The sequence below is a fragment of the Apus apus genome, chromosome 1, assembly GCF_020740795.1.
Source record: "Apus apus isolate bApuApu2 chromosome 1, bApuApu2.pri.cur, whole genome shotgun sequence".
NCBI classification, from domain to species: domain Eukaryota; kingdom Metazoa; phylum Chordata; class Aves; order Apodiformes; family Apodidae; genus Apus; species Apus apus.
The window spans coordinates 125,310,576-125,328,745 of NC_067282.1; the positions used below are offsets into that span (position 1 = coordinate 125,310,576).

The 18,170-nt window shown below is 44.1% G+C and overlaps 1 protein-coding gene across 4 annotated transcripts in view; it reads right to left on the reverse strand.

Moving 5' to 3' along the window:
- Positions 1–12,983: 12,983 nt before the first annotated feature.
- The window catches only part of TSPAN9 (tetraspanin 9), a 173,568-nt gene continuing 168,381 nt past the window's right edge, over positions 12,984–18,170 (reverse strand). For all 4 annotated transcript variants that reach the window (XM_051621830.1, XM_051621822.1, XM_051621823.1 and 1 more), the window contains 3 exons: positions 17,970–18,101; positions 17,766–17,849; positions 12,984–16,963 (listed from right to left, as the gene is read on the reverse strand). In XM_051621830.1, the coding sequence (XP_051477790.1) occupies positions 16,892–16,963; positions 17,766–17,849; positions 17,970–18,101 (288 nt within the window). In that variant the 3' untranslated portion in view covers positions 12,984–16,891. The remainder of the gene's footprint in view (positions 16,964–17,765; positions 17,850–17,969; positions 18,102–18,170) is intronic.

Here is an 18,170-nt window from a genome sequence, read left to right on the forward strand (position 1 = left end):
CCTTACCTCCAGGGAGGGGGCTTGCATGGCCTCCCTGGGCAACCTATTCCAGTGCTTTACTACCATCATAGTGAAGAATTTCTTCCTAACATCTAACCTGAATCTACCCTCTTTCAGTTTGAAAACATCACCCCTTGTCCTATCACTGCCCTCTCTGGTGAAAAGCTCCTCCCCAGCTTTCCTGTAGGCTTCCTTCAGGTACTGGAAGGCTGCTGTAAGGTCTCCCCGGAGCCTTCTCCTCTCCAGGCTGAACAGCCCCAACTCTCTCAGCCTGTCCTCATAGCAGAGGTGCTCCAGACCTTTGATCATCTTGGTGGCCCTTCTCGGGACCCTCTCCAACAGCTCCATGTCTTTCCCATGCTGAGGGCTCCAGAACTGGACACAGCAGTCCAGAGGGGCAGAATCACCTCCCTGGCCCTGCTGGCCACACTTCTTTTGATGCAGCCCAGGATGCAGTTGGCTCTCTGGGCTCCAGCACACACTGGTGGCTCATGTCAAGCTTCTCATCTACTACCGCCCCCAAGTCCTTCTCCTCAGGGCTGCTCTCCAGCCATTCTCCCCCCAGCCTGTATTTGTGCCTGGGGTTACATCGGCCCAGGTGCAGGGCCTTGCACTTGGCCTTGTTGTACTGCATGAGGTTGGCACTGGCCCCCCTCTCCAGCCAGTTAAGGTCCTTCTGGATGGCATCCCTTACCTCTAGGGTGTCAACCACACCACATATCTTGGTATCATCAGAAGCTTGCTGAGGATACACCCACTCTGTCCATATCACCAACAAAGATGTTGAACAGCATTGGTCTCGATGCAGTACTGGTCCCTGAGGAACACTACTTGTCACTTGCCTCCACAATGCATATAATAGCATTTCAAAAACCGATACCATGTTAGTGCCAGGCAGGGCAGCAGAAGGGACTGTTTATACTGTGCATGAGGTTACCTAATGTGAAGACAGAATAAGAACTGCAGCCTGTGTCAGGCTTTTATCAACTTGGCGTTCAGGGCCTATGGGCAGCATTACACTACAACTGAGATCTAGAAGCTGCTCTAGGACGGAGGCCGTAGTCATGAACATAGCATACCCCAGCCTTTTGGGTGGCTCTAGGATGAGAGCTGCAGACTCGAAAAGCAGGCAATGATGCTGCTGAAGCAGTCTGCAGTTAGCCAGTGGGCTGGTAACTTCAGAAAAACAGGCAGTCCTCATAAATATGTGCAAAGCTGTTACAGCACATCCTGCTGTGAAGGATTTTCATTGAGCAGCATTCAAAAAATAACACAGATGGATTGGAAATAATGAGTTTCTCAGATTCTAAGCTAGTGTTGGGCTGGATGTTTCCAGATTCTGGCTGTGCTGACCTTGCCCTTAAATACAGACTTAGAAAAGGTTATTTATCAGAGTTAAAAACTGAGTAGCCTGTGGTGAATTACTGAGGGTATTTCACTAGCATGAACATGATGCTTCTAGAATAAAGGTGTTTTCTGGAAGTAGAGGCATCTTTCTCTGGCCATTTGTATTATCATTGTTGGATAGCACATGTAGATTGTAGGGACATATCATGCTTGTGCTGTCTTGCTTTCTGAACCTATACAAAAGATAGAAGGGAGGATCCTTCCTTCCTTCCTTCCTTCCTTCCTTCCTTCCTTCCTTCCTTCCTTCCTTCCTTCCTTCCTTCCTTCCTTCCTTCCTTCCTTCCTTCCTTCCTTCCTTCCTTCCTTCCTTCCTTCCTTCCTTCCTTCCTTCCTTCCTTCCTTCCTTCCTTCCTTCCTTCCTTCCTTCCTTCCTTCCTTCCTTCCTTCCTTCCTTCCTTCCTTCCTTCCTTCCTTCCTTCCTTCCTTCCTTCCTTCCTTCCTTCCTTCCTTCCTTCCTTCCTTCCTTCCTTCCTTCCTGTTTCTACCGATAATAATGGAACATAAGCCTATATTTTGAGATAAGAGTATCTTAGAGTAAAAACATAGCTTGTTATACTGTATTATCAGGAAGCCACATGCTAATGCCAGATTCTTCATAGCAAAAACAACTTAAAAAACTTTAAAATCCAGAGTTTTCTGTGGGTCTTTTATCAGCCTATCTGGGGAAGACATTCAATCATTCTCATGAGTCTCTATTTCAAGCAGCAAAAAGGCAGAAACTAGAGAGGTTTGGCAACATAACTTGAGCTACAAATGACATTTTGCAGGGAATGGTTAAAATGGAAGTGAGAGAACTCCCTTGTACTGCCTGGTACAGAAATCATAGGATCACTGAAGAATCTAGTTCTGAAAGGACTCATGAAGTTTTAATCTCCTTACCAAAACAGGCCTAACTTAAAATCTATATTAAGTTGCTCACTTCTGTATCCAGCTTTTTTTTTTTTTTTTTCTCTCCAGGCATGTCTGCTGAATCATTCTCAGGTGCAAGAAGTTTTTTTTCTATTTGTCCAGCCAGAATTTCCTGTGTTGCAACTTGTACACATTGCCTCTTGTCCTTTCACTGTAATCCTGTGAGGTGAGCTCGCTCAGTCTTCCTTCTGATGCCTTTACCTGGACAGGAAAATTACAGGTAGAGTGTCTCCAAGCTGCTAAAATCAGCTGAAGTAGAGGAAAATTATAGGTGGTACCCTAACATAATGGTCCTTTAACTTGATCAGTCAGAGGATTAAAAAAGGATCCAGGTTGGAATGCACCTTGATCATCTAGTCCAATCTCCTGCTTAAAGCAGGGTCACCTGTGAGATCAGGTAATTTTTTTTAGGGGTCTATCCAGCCAGGTCTTGAAACCTACAAGGATATAGACTGCACAACCTCTCTGGCCAGTCTCTTCCAGTTCTTGATCCTTGACTATCATAATGGTGAAAAGTTTTCTCTGTATCCATTTAATATCTCTCATTACAGCTTAAGCCTTCTGTTTCTTATCCTACCACCATGCATCTCTGTGAAGAGCCTGGCCTGGTCTTGATAACCTCTGTAGATACTGGAAGATTGCAGTTAGCTCCTCCTACCTGAGCCTTCTCTTCTTCAGGCTAAACAAGTCCAGGCCCATCAGTTTCTCCTCACAGGGCAAGTGCTCCAGCCTCCTGACTGCCTTGGTAGTACTCTGCTGAACTTGCTTCAGTAGATTGGGGCCTTTCTTGTACTGATATGCCCCAAACTGGATGCAGTATTTTAGATGAGGCTTACCAAATGCTAGTAATCCTTTCCTTTGCACTACTGGTAGGGTCCTGCTATTTTACAGTCCAAAGATGCAGTTTGCCTTCACCGTTGCCAGGGCACTCCACTGGCTCACATCCAGCTTTCCATCCACCAGGATCACGACTCTTTTTCAGAAGAGCAGCTCACCAGCTAGTCCTATCCTAACCTGTACTGTTGCCAGGGATTATTATTCCCAGGTGCACCTTGTCTGTGTCCCTCTGAATGAGTGCTCTCTGCCCTTGGATGTATCAACTAGGTTAAGACAAGGAAGGTAAACTACTATTATACATTCTCTTAGAGGTGAAGTGGATGAGTATTTCCATTTCATAGTAGATTAGCCTTTAATAATCAATGTAATGATACATTCATTAAATTGTATAATAATGTAAATAAGAATGAAATATAAATCTTCTGTCATTAACTGAAAGTAAGCAGAAAGAAAACAAAACAGCTAAAGATGGAATCAAATATAAATGTTATGAGCCAAAAGACCAAACATTACTATGAATGTGCCATGAAAAAAAAAAAAAGACTGTTTGCCACTTCGCAGAAAACTTCAAGTTTTAGTGATGGGCATGTATATTGTAGAATAAAGGAAACTGTAAGATGTGTGTGATTTGTGTATCCACAAAACTGTGCATGCACAAATTCAGTTGCCCAGAAGCAAGAGAAGAGAATGAGAAAACATTCTATTTATTACAGAGTATCACAACTGGAGGCAATGGCTGTCCACCTCAAATATGGCATTGGTCTTGAGGTGTGGAGGAAACTGTAAAAGCAATCATTATTATTCATTCTTTCCTTGAAAGTCTGCATAATCTTGTTTTTATTTCTTTTTTTGCTGTTAGATGCGTTAGGTGATCTTTATTACCTGACTCTCTTGCACCCTCCTGTTTTCTAGAAGATACTCTTCTAGTCCTGTTCCTGCTGTGCTTTCCGCACTTATGCCTATTCTGCAATCTCTGTGAAATGGAAAACGTCTGGGAACATCTCCATTCTTTGATGTTTGTTTTTTTTCAGTGATACTGGCTGAAAGCAACAGTCCCCAGCAGTATCTGTTCAACCCCTTCATCATGGAGAACACAGCCCACAGCCAGAAGACTTCGTCTCCCTTCACTTTTCTTTCATATACCTAGGTATCCTTTTTTTTCCCCCCCAGTTGTGTCACTCTCATACCCAATACTTTGCCATTACTTGGTTGCTTGAAACTGTTTGTCTTTCTGTCTCCCTTTATAGAATCATAGAATCATTTAGACCTTTTAGATGATCAAGTCCCACCACTAGCCTAACACTTCCAAATCCACCGTGTCCGTAAGAGCTACATCTACACATCTTCTAAATACCTCCAGGGATAGTGACTCAACCAGTTCCCTGGGCAGCCTGTTCCACAGCTTGACAACCCTTCTGGTGATTAATTTTTTCCTAATATCAAATCTAAACCCCCCTGACACAACTTGAGGCCATTTCCTCTTGTCCTATCATCTGTTACCTGGGAAAGAGACTGATACCCACCTCTCTACAGCCTCCTTTCAGGTAATTATAGAGAGCAATAAGGTCTCCCCTCAGCCTCCTTTTCTCCAAGCTAAACATCTCCAGTTGCCTCAGCTGGGAACATTCAGCACTTCAGTTGGGCTACTGTCCCTATCACCTTTTTGGAGGCAGGAGCCCTAATTCCTATGTGGCCATTCTCAGGCACTTCTGTGGTTTTTAACCAATCAATATCCCTTCTGTCTTTGCTGTTGCATGGCTCTCCATCCCCTGCCTCCACTGAGATGGGAGAGCAAAGGACCTTGCTTGCACATAGGTGGGCTGCTCTAACAAGCCCTGCTAATTCCTGTGAGAGAATCTTTTTCTCACTTTGAGACAGGTGTACCCCATCTGTCACCAACAGGCCTGATGTGATGTAAACAGACCCATGATAAAAAAAAAAAAAAAATCTGAAAATTCTGCAAATGACACCAGGCTCAGAGCCAGGTACTGATCTGCTGGCTCTTCCCATTTCTTCCCTCATTATTCTCTGCAACTGGAGGGACAAAGGAGTACACTACTTGTGCTCCTGATCCTTTAATCAGTCATCCCAAGATCCTGAAGTCTCTCTTAATTGCCCTCAGACTTCATGTTGCAACTTTATTGATGCCTACCTGAAGAACTAAAAATGAATAATAAATAATCTGAGGGAGGTACCAGGGAAGGAAACTTTTTCTTTACATTTGTAACCCAGGCCTCAGAGAGGCAGCAGACTTCCCTAAGAAGTAGGTGTGGTCTGCCTGTTTGGTCTTCCCTTCAGAAGGGAGTCTCCTATTACAGTTACCCATCTGTTTTTCTTTATGGAAGCAGTTTTGATGTAGGGCATAGGCCAACTTAACCTTAGCAACACCTCCAAGCTAGCTGAACTGTCATCTTCATTATTTGCAGAGCCCTGCACCTATTATGCAAGGGCACTTGAGAAGACAACACTCCTGCTGTGCCAGGCAGGAACTTGTTGCCATTCCCATCTATCCCTTAAGTCACTGTGTTCAACCAGGTGGAGAGAGGATAGGATATCCTCTGTATCCTGCATCCTGCCTGCATGCCTTCCTATCTCAAGGAAGGTAGGGCACGATTCCAGTAGTCTATATCTCTCCCAGATTCCCTGATACTCCTCAACCTACTCCCCTCCTTCTGGATTTCCATCACTAAGCAGAGGAGTACCTGGGCACATCTCCCACAGGTGTGCTCACTACTGTCGTCAGATACTAGCATCAGAATAGGGCACACCCTGCAGCCTGACACCTGGGTGGCAGCATGTTCCCACTGGAGCTCCGTCTGGGAAACTGAGACAGTTATGGCTAGTGCAGAGTTTAGGGAGGCCTTGGATTTCTGCTGGGTGGATACCTTTGCTCCCTGGTTGAGTGGGCAGAGCTTCAGCACCCTTCTGAACACTCCCTTCTTCTGTGCCCTGCCGCACCATACCCTGGTTGCTAGTGCTCTCCAGGGCCTTCTTTTATCAACCGTGGAGGGCTTGGCCCCTGATGTTCCTGGCCTCACTCAGGTGTCATCAGCCACTGTTGCACAAGCTGCAGGCTCCTGGTGTCCCCCCCCAGCCCACCCTCCCATTGTAGTTTCCCTGGTTCTGGGAACCACAGCTGCTCACTGTGGCAACTGTTCATAGACTGAACTCCAGCATCTCAGTCCGTCTTATTTTTTGAAGGGAAAAGTAGTCCAGGAAGTTCCCATATCTTCAGCTGATCTGAAGAGAACTTAAATGCAAACAGATGCACTTCTAGCAACAGCAGAAAGGATGGAAGGTGCTTGTTTGTTTGTTTGGTTTTGTCTTGTTTATTTGGGTTTTTTTTGTTTGCTTGTTTGTTTTGTGGGTTTTTTTCCTAGAGAAGGATATAGCAGAGGCCAGGGGAACCAGAACACACAGATACCTGCACTCAATTTGGACTCCTCTGCCTTTTCTAGGCTAACACAGCCATGTATCAGTAACTGCAGCATTGCTGTGACAGGACGCTCCATATCTCAATATGCCTGCCTCAGTTTCCCTCTATGATTCAACTTTTTCTGTCTCTCAGTTTTGCAGCCCCAGGCCTGCAGTGAAAGGTTCACATGAGAAAGGAAAAGGCCTAGCAAACGCTGAGCTGGTAACAACCTTGCAAGGTACAAACAGAGGCCAAGTGGATGTGCATAACACCAGCTGCTCTCTGGTGTTGAAGAACATGGAGCCCTGGCCTGAAATGGAGATAAAGTAAGAACAAACAGATAAATAAAAGTTTGCTTGGCGAGAACAAGGCCATCAAGTTTTTTTCTTCTGTTTTCCATTTATTCTCCAATGAGAGATGCTGGAGGCATGGCTAATGGTTAAATTGCATCAGTCAATCCACTTTATCCTATAAAAGCCTGGTCCCATCTTTGATCAAGAGGACTTCCCATCCACTTTCCCAGAAGGTTGCTGGAACTTCTGTCCCCCAGTGGGGACGCCTGCCAGAGAGACTGATTCTCGAGAATTACCATCCATGCAGGAGCACCCAGCTGTGGTCGGGCAAGGGTGAGAGATATTCACTCTTTCACTGTCTTTTTTATTAACCTTACATTAAGTAATTTTCATAATTAAGTTTTAAGATTATAGAATCCTTTAAAATTAATAATATCCTAGACCTAGTATAAAACTTGATAATAAGAAAGTTGCTAGCATTTAAATGGTTAACCTTTATTGTTTTATCTAACTACAGGTAGTAAAATTCACTGATAAGATACCCTTTGCATTCAAACTTCAACTTCTGTTCCCATCTCCCAATTTCTCTACAATTTGACTGTACTTGTGCCTTCTACTTTAAGGAGTTAAGACCCCAGTGGTATATGCAATAAACCTTGATCTGTGCATATACATCTCATCTGCCATCCCATCCCGTTCATGACAATTGCATAATAACATTAAGGTCTGTGCCAAACAGCTGAACCACAGTCAGAGAATGAGATAACCTCAAAAACAGTGAGTCTGCCAGCACAGTGTCTTAAGTATGACACAAGCAGCTGAATGGGTCTGGTTCTTGTTGACCTTGCAGTGCTGCTCCCTGTGCCTTGTTCTAATGACGAACCTTCACTCATCACCTTTCTTCACTTACAGTAAGTGTACTATGCATAGTCCTTCTGTGCTCTAATGTAAGTAACATGCCTGCACTAGACTCCATCAAACCTGAGATTTCAATATAAAGGTTATGTCCATGCTTAGGGAAAAGAGACTTTCCTATAGCCTGATTCACTCCTGTTGTACCACTAATTGCAATTTAGGAAAGGATGCAGGGATTACTTACAATCTTGTTCAGTGACTGGAGATGGCATTCCTGTCCATCTCACCTCCTAGTGAATAACATTCATGTAGGGAATGGCTTCTCTGTGCAGTTTCTCCATCTTTGTTCTCTGTGCTGGGCTAAGATTAGCTCTGAAGAAAGCATTTGTGGAACACTTTTGTCCCCAGTTGCACTGGGCAGCAGAAGCAATTGTCAGGAGTGTCCTCTGTGTCTTGGGAATGTAGTGAACAGAGAAAGTACCACACTGCAAACTATGGGGTTGAGAGCCTGTGGTTGTCTGGGAAGTCTGGAGAGGATAGTAATCCATAAGAAGAGGCATAATTACAGCCCACATATCTGTGTATCCTTGTGGTGTCTCTTTCCACCAGGACTCAGGTGTTGTGTAAAAGTGTACTGGGTCTGTCTTGATAATACCCGTGTTTTGGCTGTTGCTGAGCAGTGCTTGCACAGCATCAAGACTATATGTTTTTCCCACTTAGCACTCCAACAAGGTTGAGGATATGTGAGATTTTGGAGGGGACACAGGCACAGCTGACTGCACAATATCCAAAGGGATATTGTATGCCATACACCATCATGCTCAACTGTCCTTGTCTGGGCCAGGAAGAAGCAGATTTTCTTTTTACTGTTTTTTTTTTGTTTGTTTGTTTGTTTTGTTTTGTTTTTTTTCCCTTCAGGGAGCTCTTTTAACTAGCAGCAAGTTTTCCAGCTAGTGATATGATAATGCTGGAATGTTTATGTTACTGCCAGGTCACTTTGCTCTACTTGTTGAAACCACGGCCTCAGATGATAAGGAAGCTGAAGTGTAGCATCTGTAACCCTCCCACAGGGAGGAGTGGACTAGATGGACAGCAAAATTGACCAAAGTATTACATTCCATGTATGTACATAAGCTCAGTGTAAGGTCAGGGATCACGGAAGTCAAGCCCCTTCCTGCTTCTTCTTCCCTTCTCCTCCATCCATGGCTGGTGTCCAGGGAGGACTCCATCTGTCCATCAGCACTGATCCCCAGGCCCGTGCATTCCTGACCCTCATCACTCTCCCTCAGCTCCTGTCTGCTCTGCCGCTCTCTCCGGCAGCTCCGGGACATTTCGGAACTGCTCACAGCTCAGGAGATGCCAGGGGAGTTGCTGGGGGTGGGGGGAAGGTGATGGGGCTTTGTACATTCCTGAACATACTTGTATATAATTGTACATATTTTCTTTTATCATTAGTATTTAATTAAAGCTGCCTAGTTTAGTTTTCAGTCCAGGAAGTCTCTCTCTTTATTATCGCTCTCCTTTCCCTACCTGGGTGGGAGGGGATGGAGAGCATTATTGTTGCTGGTTTAATTGCCAATCCTGAGTCAAACTGTGATGTCAGCAATAAAAAAGAGTGGAGAGGGATTTTGAGAAGGTAGTCATTGCTCAGAGACTGGCTGGGCATTGGTCTGCTTGTGGGAGGTGGTAAGTGATTGCCTTTGTATCACTTCCCCTCTTTTTCCACCTTCCTCTTTCCTAAATGATCTGTATCTCAACCCATGAGTTTTCTTGCTTTTGCTCTCCCCATCCTGTTAGGGTTGGAGGGCGGAGTGAACGAGATACTGTGCAGTGCTTAGCTGCGGGAGGGAGTCAATCTGCCACAAAGTGAGAAAATAAACCTCACGAGTCTCTCTGCTGTACAGTCAGACTTCAACATGGCTACAGCATGTTTCCATACTCAAATGAGTGTACATACATATCCCAGAATCTGGTCTATTCCACTCACTGCATCACCACACTGTTTACCTCAGAACAACACTGATGTTATCAGTTGTCAGGGGATGCATTTAAATGACCAGTGGCAATATGCTCCCATACAAGCTGAAGGGATGTATCATGGCCAGGTGAATCTGAGCCACAACTGAATCAGTGCCCAGAGGAAGTGGTGTATGACCCTGGTTGGAGATTTCCTTCTATAGGGTACACAGGCACCTGTCTACTGACCTACCTTGCAACCTCACATGTTCTGTTGCCTGTCCCCCCCTAGCCTGCCCATCTATGTGAACACCAATGCTACTGTCAGGGGAGACCTTAACAAACTGAGTGGCTGCAGGGCACCAAGAGTGGCTGCAGGTGTTCTCCTTGGTCCTGCCAGTGGAGAGGAAAGGCTTGGGTAGGAGGGCACCCAACCTATGGGTTAGCACCTGGCTGCACAGCCAGTGTTGCAGACAGAGCTTTGTTTTTTAGGACCATGGGCCTTCTCTTTGAGGAAAGAGGAGTGCTGGGGAGACACAGGATGCCACACAGGTGTGGGGCAAGAGCATATTTTCCAACAGGTTTTCCAGCCTATCTAGGAGGGCATGAGCCTAGGTTTTTCAGGGAATGGTGACCAAAGCCTGAAGAGAAGGGGAGGCACAGGGAGCAGGAAGGACGTACCTGGTGAAACAGGTGCTCACACTTTTGTTGGAGACCTGCCAGGGGAGCAAACCAGGAGCTGGGGTTGGCCACAGCACAGGTAATGCCCTCTGGCCAGGGTACACTCCCACAGCCCTCTTGCTGAACAGGGAGGGCAGAGCAGGTGTGCTGACAACAGGTCCACTAACCTTCCCAAGCAAAGCAAGGTAATGAATCAGGTCACAGACTGTGAAGAGAGACCAGTCAGCAGAAGAAGGAGATGGGGTCAGCGTGTCAGGGCCCAGAGTGCATCCCTCTTCTAGGAGTTGTGTTGGCTAAGTTGGAGTCCAGGTGGTTGAGTCCAAGTCCAGCTCCTTTGCTGATATGAGCTGCTGGGAAGAAAGCTTGCAGCAAGGGCCTGTCCCCCCTTTCCCTTGAGAACTGTCCTCTCTCATCCTCCTTCAAAACAATACTCAAAACAGAAATAGATGTGAAAGGTCACCAAAGAACAGTGGTTTTTTTTTTGAGAGCCTGGTAATATAGGAAAGAGTTTGCAAGTGTCCCAGAGACAGTCAAAGAGAGGACAAAGTTCTAGATGGCTTGAAAGACATCCAGAAGCCACAGAGAAGTCAGCAGAGGCCTTGCCGGGGGCTCCTGCCTGAGCTCCATGACAACTGTGTAGCAGCTCTGTCTGTGGCTGATTGTGTAGCTGCACAGTGTGGACCTTGACCCAGACCCACTGATTCATCTTCCTGGCTGACTTTGGATCTGCCTCGTCACTACAGATTTGCTGGGTTATGGCTTGGTGGCATGAGACCCACTGTCTTTGGCCCTCATCCTAACCGGGACTTGCCATTCTGCATCCCAGCTCCTTCTTGGTGATGCCTCAACTTGCGCCTTGCCTTGTTGCTGCATTCTGCTCCTGACTAGCCTCCCGTGGTGGAGCAGTTAGCCCTCACTGCTCTTTGACACAAGAGGCAGGGCTGTCAACAAGGCCGCAATGTAGGTGCCAGGTCCACCCTGCTGTGAATGAGATATGTAGCAAGATTACAGCCCTGGGCTTGAGGAAAGCAGGCTTTGTATTGTTAATCTAATCTGGTAGGCAGTATCCCATGGTAGCTGCCCTGGAGGACAAAAGGAGTCCAGGAGACCTGGTAAGACTTCAAGTACTACCTCCTCAAAGCAGAAGTTTCATCTGACGTGTAAGAAGTCTACCAGGACTGGCAGAAGGTCAGAGAACTTCTGACTGATATTGACAGTGCAAAGGAAGTGTGTGGATGCTAGAAGTGGGGCTGGTCTACTCAGCAGCAATAAAGCTATTGTCTGAGTATGGAGGGGTGAAATCTGGAAAGCCCAAAGCTCAGATGGAGCTGAAACTAGTGAACATGGAAAGCAACATGAAGGACTTCCGTTAATACAATGACGGGGTAGAAGGGAGCCCAAGAAAAAGTGAACCCTATGGCAAATGCACCTGGTGACAAAGGACACACATGGTCCTTTCATTGCCTTGGCCTGGTATAAGGCCTGCCTTAGGTCCCTGAGCTTAGTGGCAAAATCTGTCAATGATGTGCATTACCCACAAAACGTCAAGACTACATTGGGGGCCAAAAAGTAAGCTGGACAGACACAAGTCCTAGAGTCCACCTGATATGTGGTCAAAGGTGCTGGGTGAGCTGACAAAGTCACTGCAAAGCTGCTCTTATCTTTGAGAGGTCATAGTAAGCAGGAGTGGTTCCTGATGATTTGAAGAGGCATATAGCACTCCCCTATCCACCCTTCCCTCTTTTCCTCAAAAGGAAAGAAAGAGCCCCCAGAGAACTATAGGCTTGTCAGTTTCAATCTCTCCCCCTGGGAAGATCACAAACTACTCCCAGTTGTATGACAGACAAGAGACTGGGACAAGACAATACAGATTTACCACGGGAAAATTATGCCCAGACACCCTGATAGCTTTTTATAGTGAGACAACTATTGACTCAAATGAAGAGAGCAGTGACACATTTTCCCATAGTAATCTTGTAGTGAGATATCATTTGGATGTGTGGAAGACAAGGTGGGTGAATAAACGGCTGGACTACTGGGCTTGAAGGATTGTGGTCAGATGTTCAAAATAACTGGTGGCAAATTCACTGTTTGTTTCTTGGGGTTTGATTCTGGGGCCAGTACTGCTTAATAACTTTTTTTTTTTAAAGCTTGCAGGCCAAGAGATATGACCATGCCCTGCGACAGGCTCCTTCTGCTCTCCTCTCTCATCCTGTCTCAAACTCCTCCCCATTGGTCTCTCTCACTTGGAGAGCTACTCCTTATGCTTTCAGAGGCTGTTTGAGGTACCTGCTTGTTTCTTTGATGCCTCAAGCGTACTTTGCATGCAGTGCACTTCTTCTAGCCTGTTTCCTGCTTTTGTGCCCCTCCAGTGATACTGTGTGTTCTCCTTGAACTGTTTTAATATCTCTGTCTTCTGTCTTTCTTTCACATCTATTTCTGAGTATTGTTTTGAAGGAGGATGAGAGAAGACAGGGTGAGCGGAAGGATATTTTCCGAGATGCAACAGCTTCAAGAGCTCTGGACTTCAACTGAAGTAGTGCTGAAACAGATTTCTGTGAGTCACCTTTCTGGAATTTTTTTGGCTTTGGTGATAGTTGGGGTTAGGAGAGAAATGAGCTCAACAAGGCACCTTTTAAAAAATCCTTTATTTTTATATCATCTGAGTAAAAATCTTTTATATAAAGGCGAAAGTAGGTATTGCATAGAAGAAACACTGGTGCAAACATCACCTGGTGGGATTGGCATGTTGTTTCTTAGTGTCTACTACCTACTGCACAACAGATGGCTAGCCCATAGGCAAACATCTCCAGGTTTCCTCATGCCAACTACAGGATGAAGCTGCTCAACCCTATGGAAAGAATTTACATCAGAATTACATGTGCCCTATTCAATGGTACTCCAAAAATCCATCTGCTGGGAAAACACCCTTTTCCTCCTTGCTTTTTCTATGCCCAACAAACACACTTCCCAAGAAAGACCATGAGGATTAGTTCGGCTGCCCTGTGCCTGCACCCTTCCTGTGTGTGAGTTTGCATTTCATGCATACAAATGGGGGTTGGACACAAGATAGGAGAGTTGGCCTAACATGACCATAGTCCAGGAACACAATGCATGACATATACAAGGCATCTTCTTTCATTTTGGAGACATTTACACCATTGTTTTTATCATCTCACATGCTACTTCACTATGGGCACTTCTTTTGAACACCTGGGCTTCCTATAACTAACAGCCTATAACAAACAGGTGCTCTGTACCACCAAGAGGGAACAGAATTCACTGCTATCAACAGCTTTCAAGCAGAGGTTCTTCAAGAAGTTCTCCTATTATGTCTCTGCTCAAGTTCTGCTGCAGTTGCCAAGCCTGAAGCACAGTGAGACAGCAGGGGTGCTACAGTCTGAAGGAACAGTCAGGGAAACGGCACTTTCACACACTTGATCTGTGCTTTCATGAATTAGAGATACAGAGAGGTATGAATTTATACAAATCAATATTTGTGTATATTCAAGATACTTTTACTCAGTATCAGTTTTTATTTTAAAACATGCTAAAAAATTAAATAATCAGTGACATTTGGGGAAAACACACAGCCAGCCACCCACCAGCATAAGCAAAAAAAGTGCATACATACATGAGCCAAAGCTCCCTTTTACAGGATAGTTAGTGCCTTCTCTGACAAACTGATTGATGCAGCCTCACACTTTTAAGGGCTGTTTCTTGTTGCTTGGAAAATGGCATTGCTTTTCCACTCCTTTCAGGATGTCTGTCATCACCTCCCACATCTGAGAGTCAGCTAGAGACAGAAATCAGCCCTACTTTTGACTCCATTCCTGTAGGTGGCTTCATAGAGACGAATACATGAAGCTCATGTAACTATCTCACTTAATGCTGTGCTTAAACTGCCAAAAGTACTAATTAAAAAAGACTTCAGGATCTATGCTACTAGATCGTGAAATGGAATGAAGCATTCTAGAAAAATAAGTTTGGATGGAAGGCAAAGTAGCTGAGTTTGCAACTACACATTTAATCTCTGAGTTACTCATAAACTTATTTCCATATTACTTTCACTAATATATTTTACTTTTATTTATTATCTATTTTTTGTACAAAAATTGGCTGCAGATTAAAATTTAAGATGTGGCAGATACCACTGTGTGACCCCAAAAGGACAGAGATGATGCTCCTGTTCAGCCCTACACCCTACTCTTTTTGAATGCTGGAGAAAGCTGGAGAAAGCTAAGCACCTCTGCCCAAAGGGAGAATGCAGTAGAACCATCAGATGAAAATAATCCTGTCTTTTCTTGAAAAAATGGAAACACATCTTAGAAACTTTGGGTACAGTCTTACATGTAGCAGCAATTACACTGGGCATTGGAGCCACTTCATCAACATGGAAAATCCATCTCCAGTGGGGCTCAGATGCTCCTGGTCCCAATTTTTGTTAGAAAGGAAAGTAAAACTGGATTCAGTTTCTGTGCTTTCCCTCTGCTTCTCCCCTGCCTCTTTCAAAGGCAATCCAAATGAAATAGCTGAACCTATATGGCATTACCTGCTTCAGGAGGAAACGAGGCCTGTGAAACTTTGGGCCTTATCCTCATAAGGGCAAGGGCCATGCTCTAAGAACAGTAACATCCTTCTTCACTGCAACACCCAAATTCATCTCTACCTCCCACACATTCACACTTCTTCCTGTCACGCTCATTTCAGAGGAACTAAAAAAAGTGACAAATAGGTCACCCAAAACACTACTGCTTCCCGATGTACAGATGCATGCAGAACCTACTAGAAAGATGAACAGGAGACTAAAAACTCCCAGATAGGAAGTGGCTCAAAAGCTATTTCAGCCCAGAAAGAAACAATAAGCTGAATGATACAATGAAAATTGTATCTTTTGTATCTTTTAAGAGTTTAAATTATAAATATTCAGACTGGATATTAAGAGAAACTTGTTTACCAGAGGAGTACTTTGACATGGCATGGCTCTGATAGGCACATAATCTCCATTCTCAATAAGCCTTACCTCACAGATTACAGTATCCCTTTGAGAGTGACATTGGTAACCTCTGAAGGTCACTTCTGACTGCTGCTAATATAAAAAGCAGTGTTTCTTTCAGAGCTAGCTCAAGGCCTGACTGGAGTTAAATCAGAACATCCTCCGATGTCTGAGCCTTTCCTTCTTCCTTCACAAAACAGCAAAAAGGTACAAAAGGTAAATGGGGGATGCTTGCAATGAAGCAGAATTCAAACTAGAGAAATGTATGTTCCAGTTTTCTAACAGGAATGTTGGTAAAAATATGCATTGCACTGAACTCTGCCATTGGATAGACATCCGTCAGCAAGAACCAATTCTGTACTGAAGGCATGACAACACGTACTGTCTCTGAGTGTTGTTCTGGAAAGCGCCCCTTTCCTTTATCATCTGGGTCACCTTTAATCACACCACCTTTTCCAGCTCAGGGAGACAGCTGTCATCTACCTGAGGAAACCCTTTCAATCAAGGGGCTGGTATGACAATGTTGCCATTAAATTGCCATCCCCTTCCCTCATATCCAGCAGCATGCCATGTCTTGGCCAGTAGGTCAGACTGCAATCTCTCTCCTTGTGCCAGGAAGCAGTAACTTGCTTAGATAGTACTTTTAGCTTTCAAAATAGAATGACATGAAAGCAGTCAGATCTTGCTTTCAGTAAGTAAAGGCATCAGAACTTCGCCTCACAGGACTAGGAAGTTCGCCATCTGGTCCAATGGAAAGGGAATGCATTCCATCTGAGGAAAAAGCTCCTGATTTGAAAGGAACCACCTTTGTTACAGCAAGGGCATCAAAGTCCTGATAAAGGTAGACAATACCTCCCCATTGATGAGAAAATTTATGTCTTTATTTGCCCTCACCAGCTGTCAACTTTTAAAAACATGTCCTCTGGAGATCGCACAGTGGTTCCCAAATTAATGTACAATAAATGTGTAAAACCAAAACCAGTAAGAAGTTGTAAGTCAGGCAACTAAATTCTAAGCTATATCAATAATAACAATAATAATAACAATGATCATCATCATTATAAGAAAAAGTATACACCGTAACGTACAAGAAGCTGCAAAGGAAAGCAGCCTATGACTCTCAGAGTGGCTTTTCTGAGTCTTCCAATAAATTGGACATGATGGTTGAGAACCTACTGGAAGACTCTGAAGAATTTTCCCTTGAAGTTGAACACACAGAATTTTTGCACATAAAGCATGGATTAGTAGAGCAAAACATTTTCTTAAGTTAAGAAACATTCTTAGAGAAGATCTATGATTTCATGTAGAAAATCCATTTGTTTGGGGGGTTTCCCCCCTCTTTGGCAAATAAATGGCAAATGTGAAACAGATAAAAAAATGAGTCAAATAACAAGTTGTGATAATAACTGGACAAGTAACAACAAAGTAGATCAGTCAATGGGACGGATTCCCTCAGCAGGGCCAGGTCACTCTTTGTGGTCACTCCTTTTGTTCTCTTTTATGATGAGACAAATGAGTTGATGTGATAATGTTTCAGAGGCTTTAGGCATCATATTTTTTGCCAGTCCTGTGAATCTGCTGGAAGAGTGTCATGGAGAAGGCCATGCCAAGAATCTGAAGGAAAACAAACAATAAGGGCTTCAGTACAGAAAGGCTGCCAAATCTTCACTGCTGACCTGTGTTCACGGTTCAGCTGTAGTCTTAAGTCACTCTAACCATATTTCTCAAGCCTCAACACTGATCAGTAAACTTGGATGTATGTTGTTCACCCACACGATAATGTTTGGAGATTTATCTATCAGAGCACAGATGGAAGCATAAAGCTCTCAGGGCTCTTTGCCATGCATGCAACAATTTTTCAGAATCAATACATATGATTCACTCTTCCTTTTTACCCAAAAACTTGTGCTTGTTTAGCTAGATAACCGACTTAAACCAATATATTCAGGCATTCTCTCCCAAAAGCACAGCAGTGATATAAGAACCCCAAAAGCTTAACATATAATGAAGCTACTTCTCAAGTTCTTTTTTTGAAACACAGTAATCTACTCAGTTCAGTGGCCATAACTTGAATCATTTTGGAAATTCCTAGAACTTGCTTCTAAAATTAAAAAAACAACAAACAAACAACTGTTCCTTAAGGGACTGGAAAACAAATGGCTAAATATAGGAACTCCAATGGTGCTCTGAAATCAAAACACAAGTAAGCAAAATCCCACTGTAGCATGTCTTTGCAGGACTCTCTAGTGACCTACTTCCTTTCTGAGTGGATGACCTCAAATGAACTCATAAAACAAATCTGGCATTTTTAAAAACATGAACAAACTCAGTGGCTGAGCACCACTTTTCACACAGCAGGAACAAGAATGCTGACAGCAAATCAAAGCCATGTTGACAAACATCATGCCAGTATTACCTGCATTATGAGGATGCACATCCCAATCAAACCAAGGACATGCTTATTCTCATCAAACCAGGTCATAACTCTTTCATAACATCCCTGAAATGATGAAAGATGAAAATTAAAATCCCAATATCATGTTTTCTTTCATGTGTATTCCCTCTGTTTCCTTCCTTCCCACCCCTCCCTAAGCCTTGACCAGGGAAAAGTGAGCCTTACCGTTCTCCACACTAATTCCGTGGAGTTCCGGCCACAGTCTTGGGAGTTTTCCATACAACATCGGTCTGGGACAGTATTTTCTCCCAGCACTGGGTACCAGTCTGTAAAGTCATTCACACCACAGCATTTCATCTATGGCAAAAGTAAAGGATTAATACATTACCTTAACTAGCACAATTTGTGAATCATGCACCACAATAG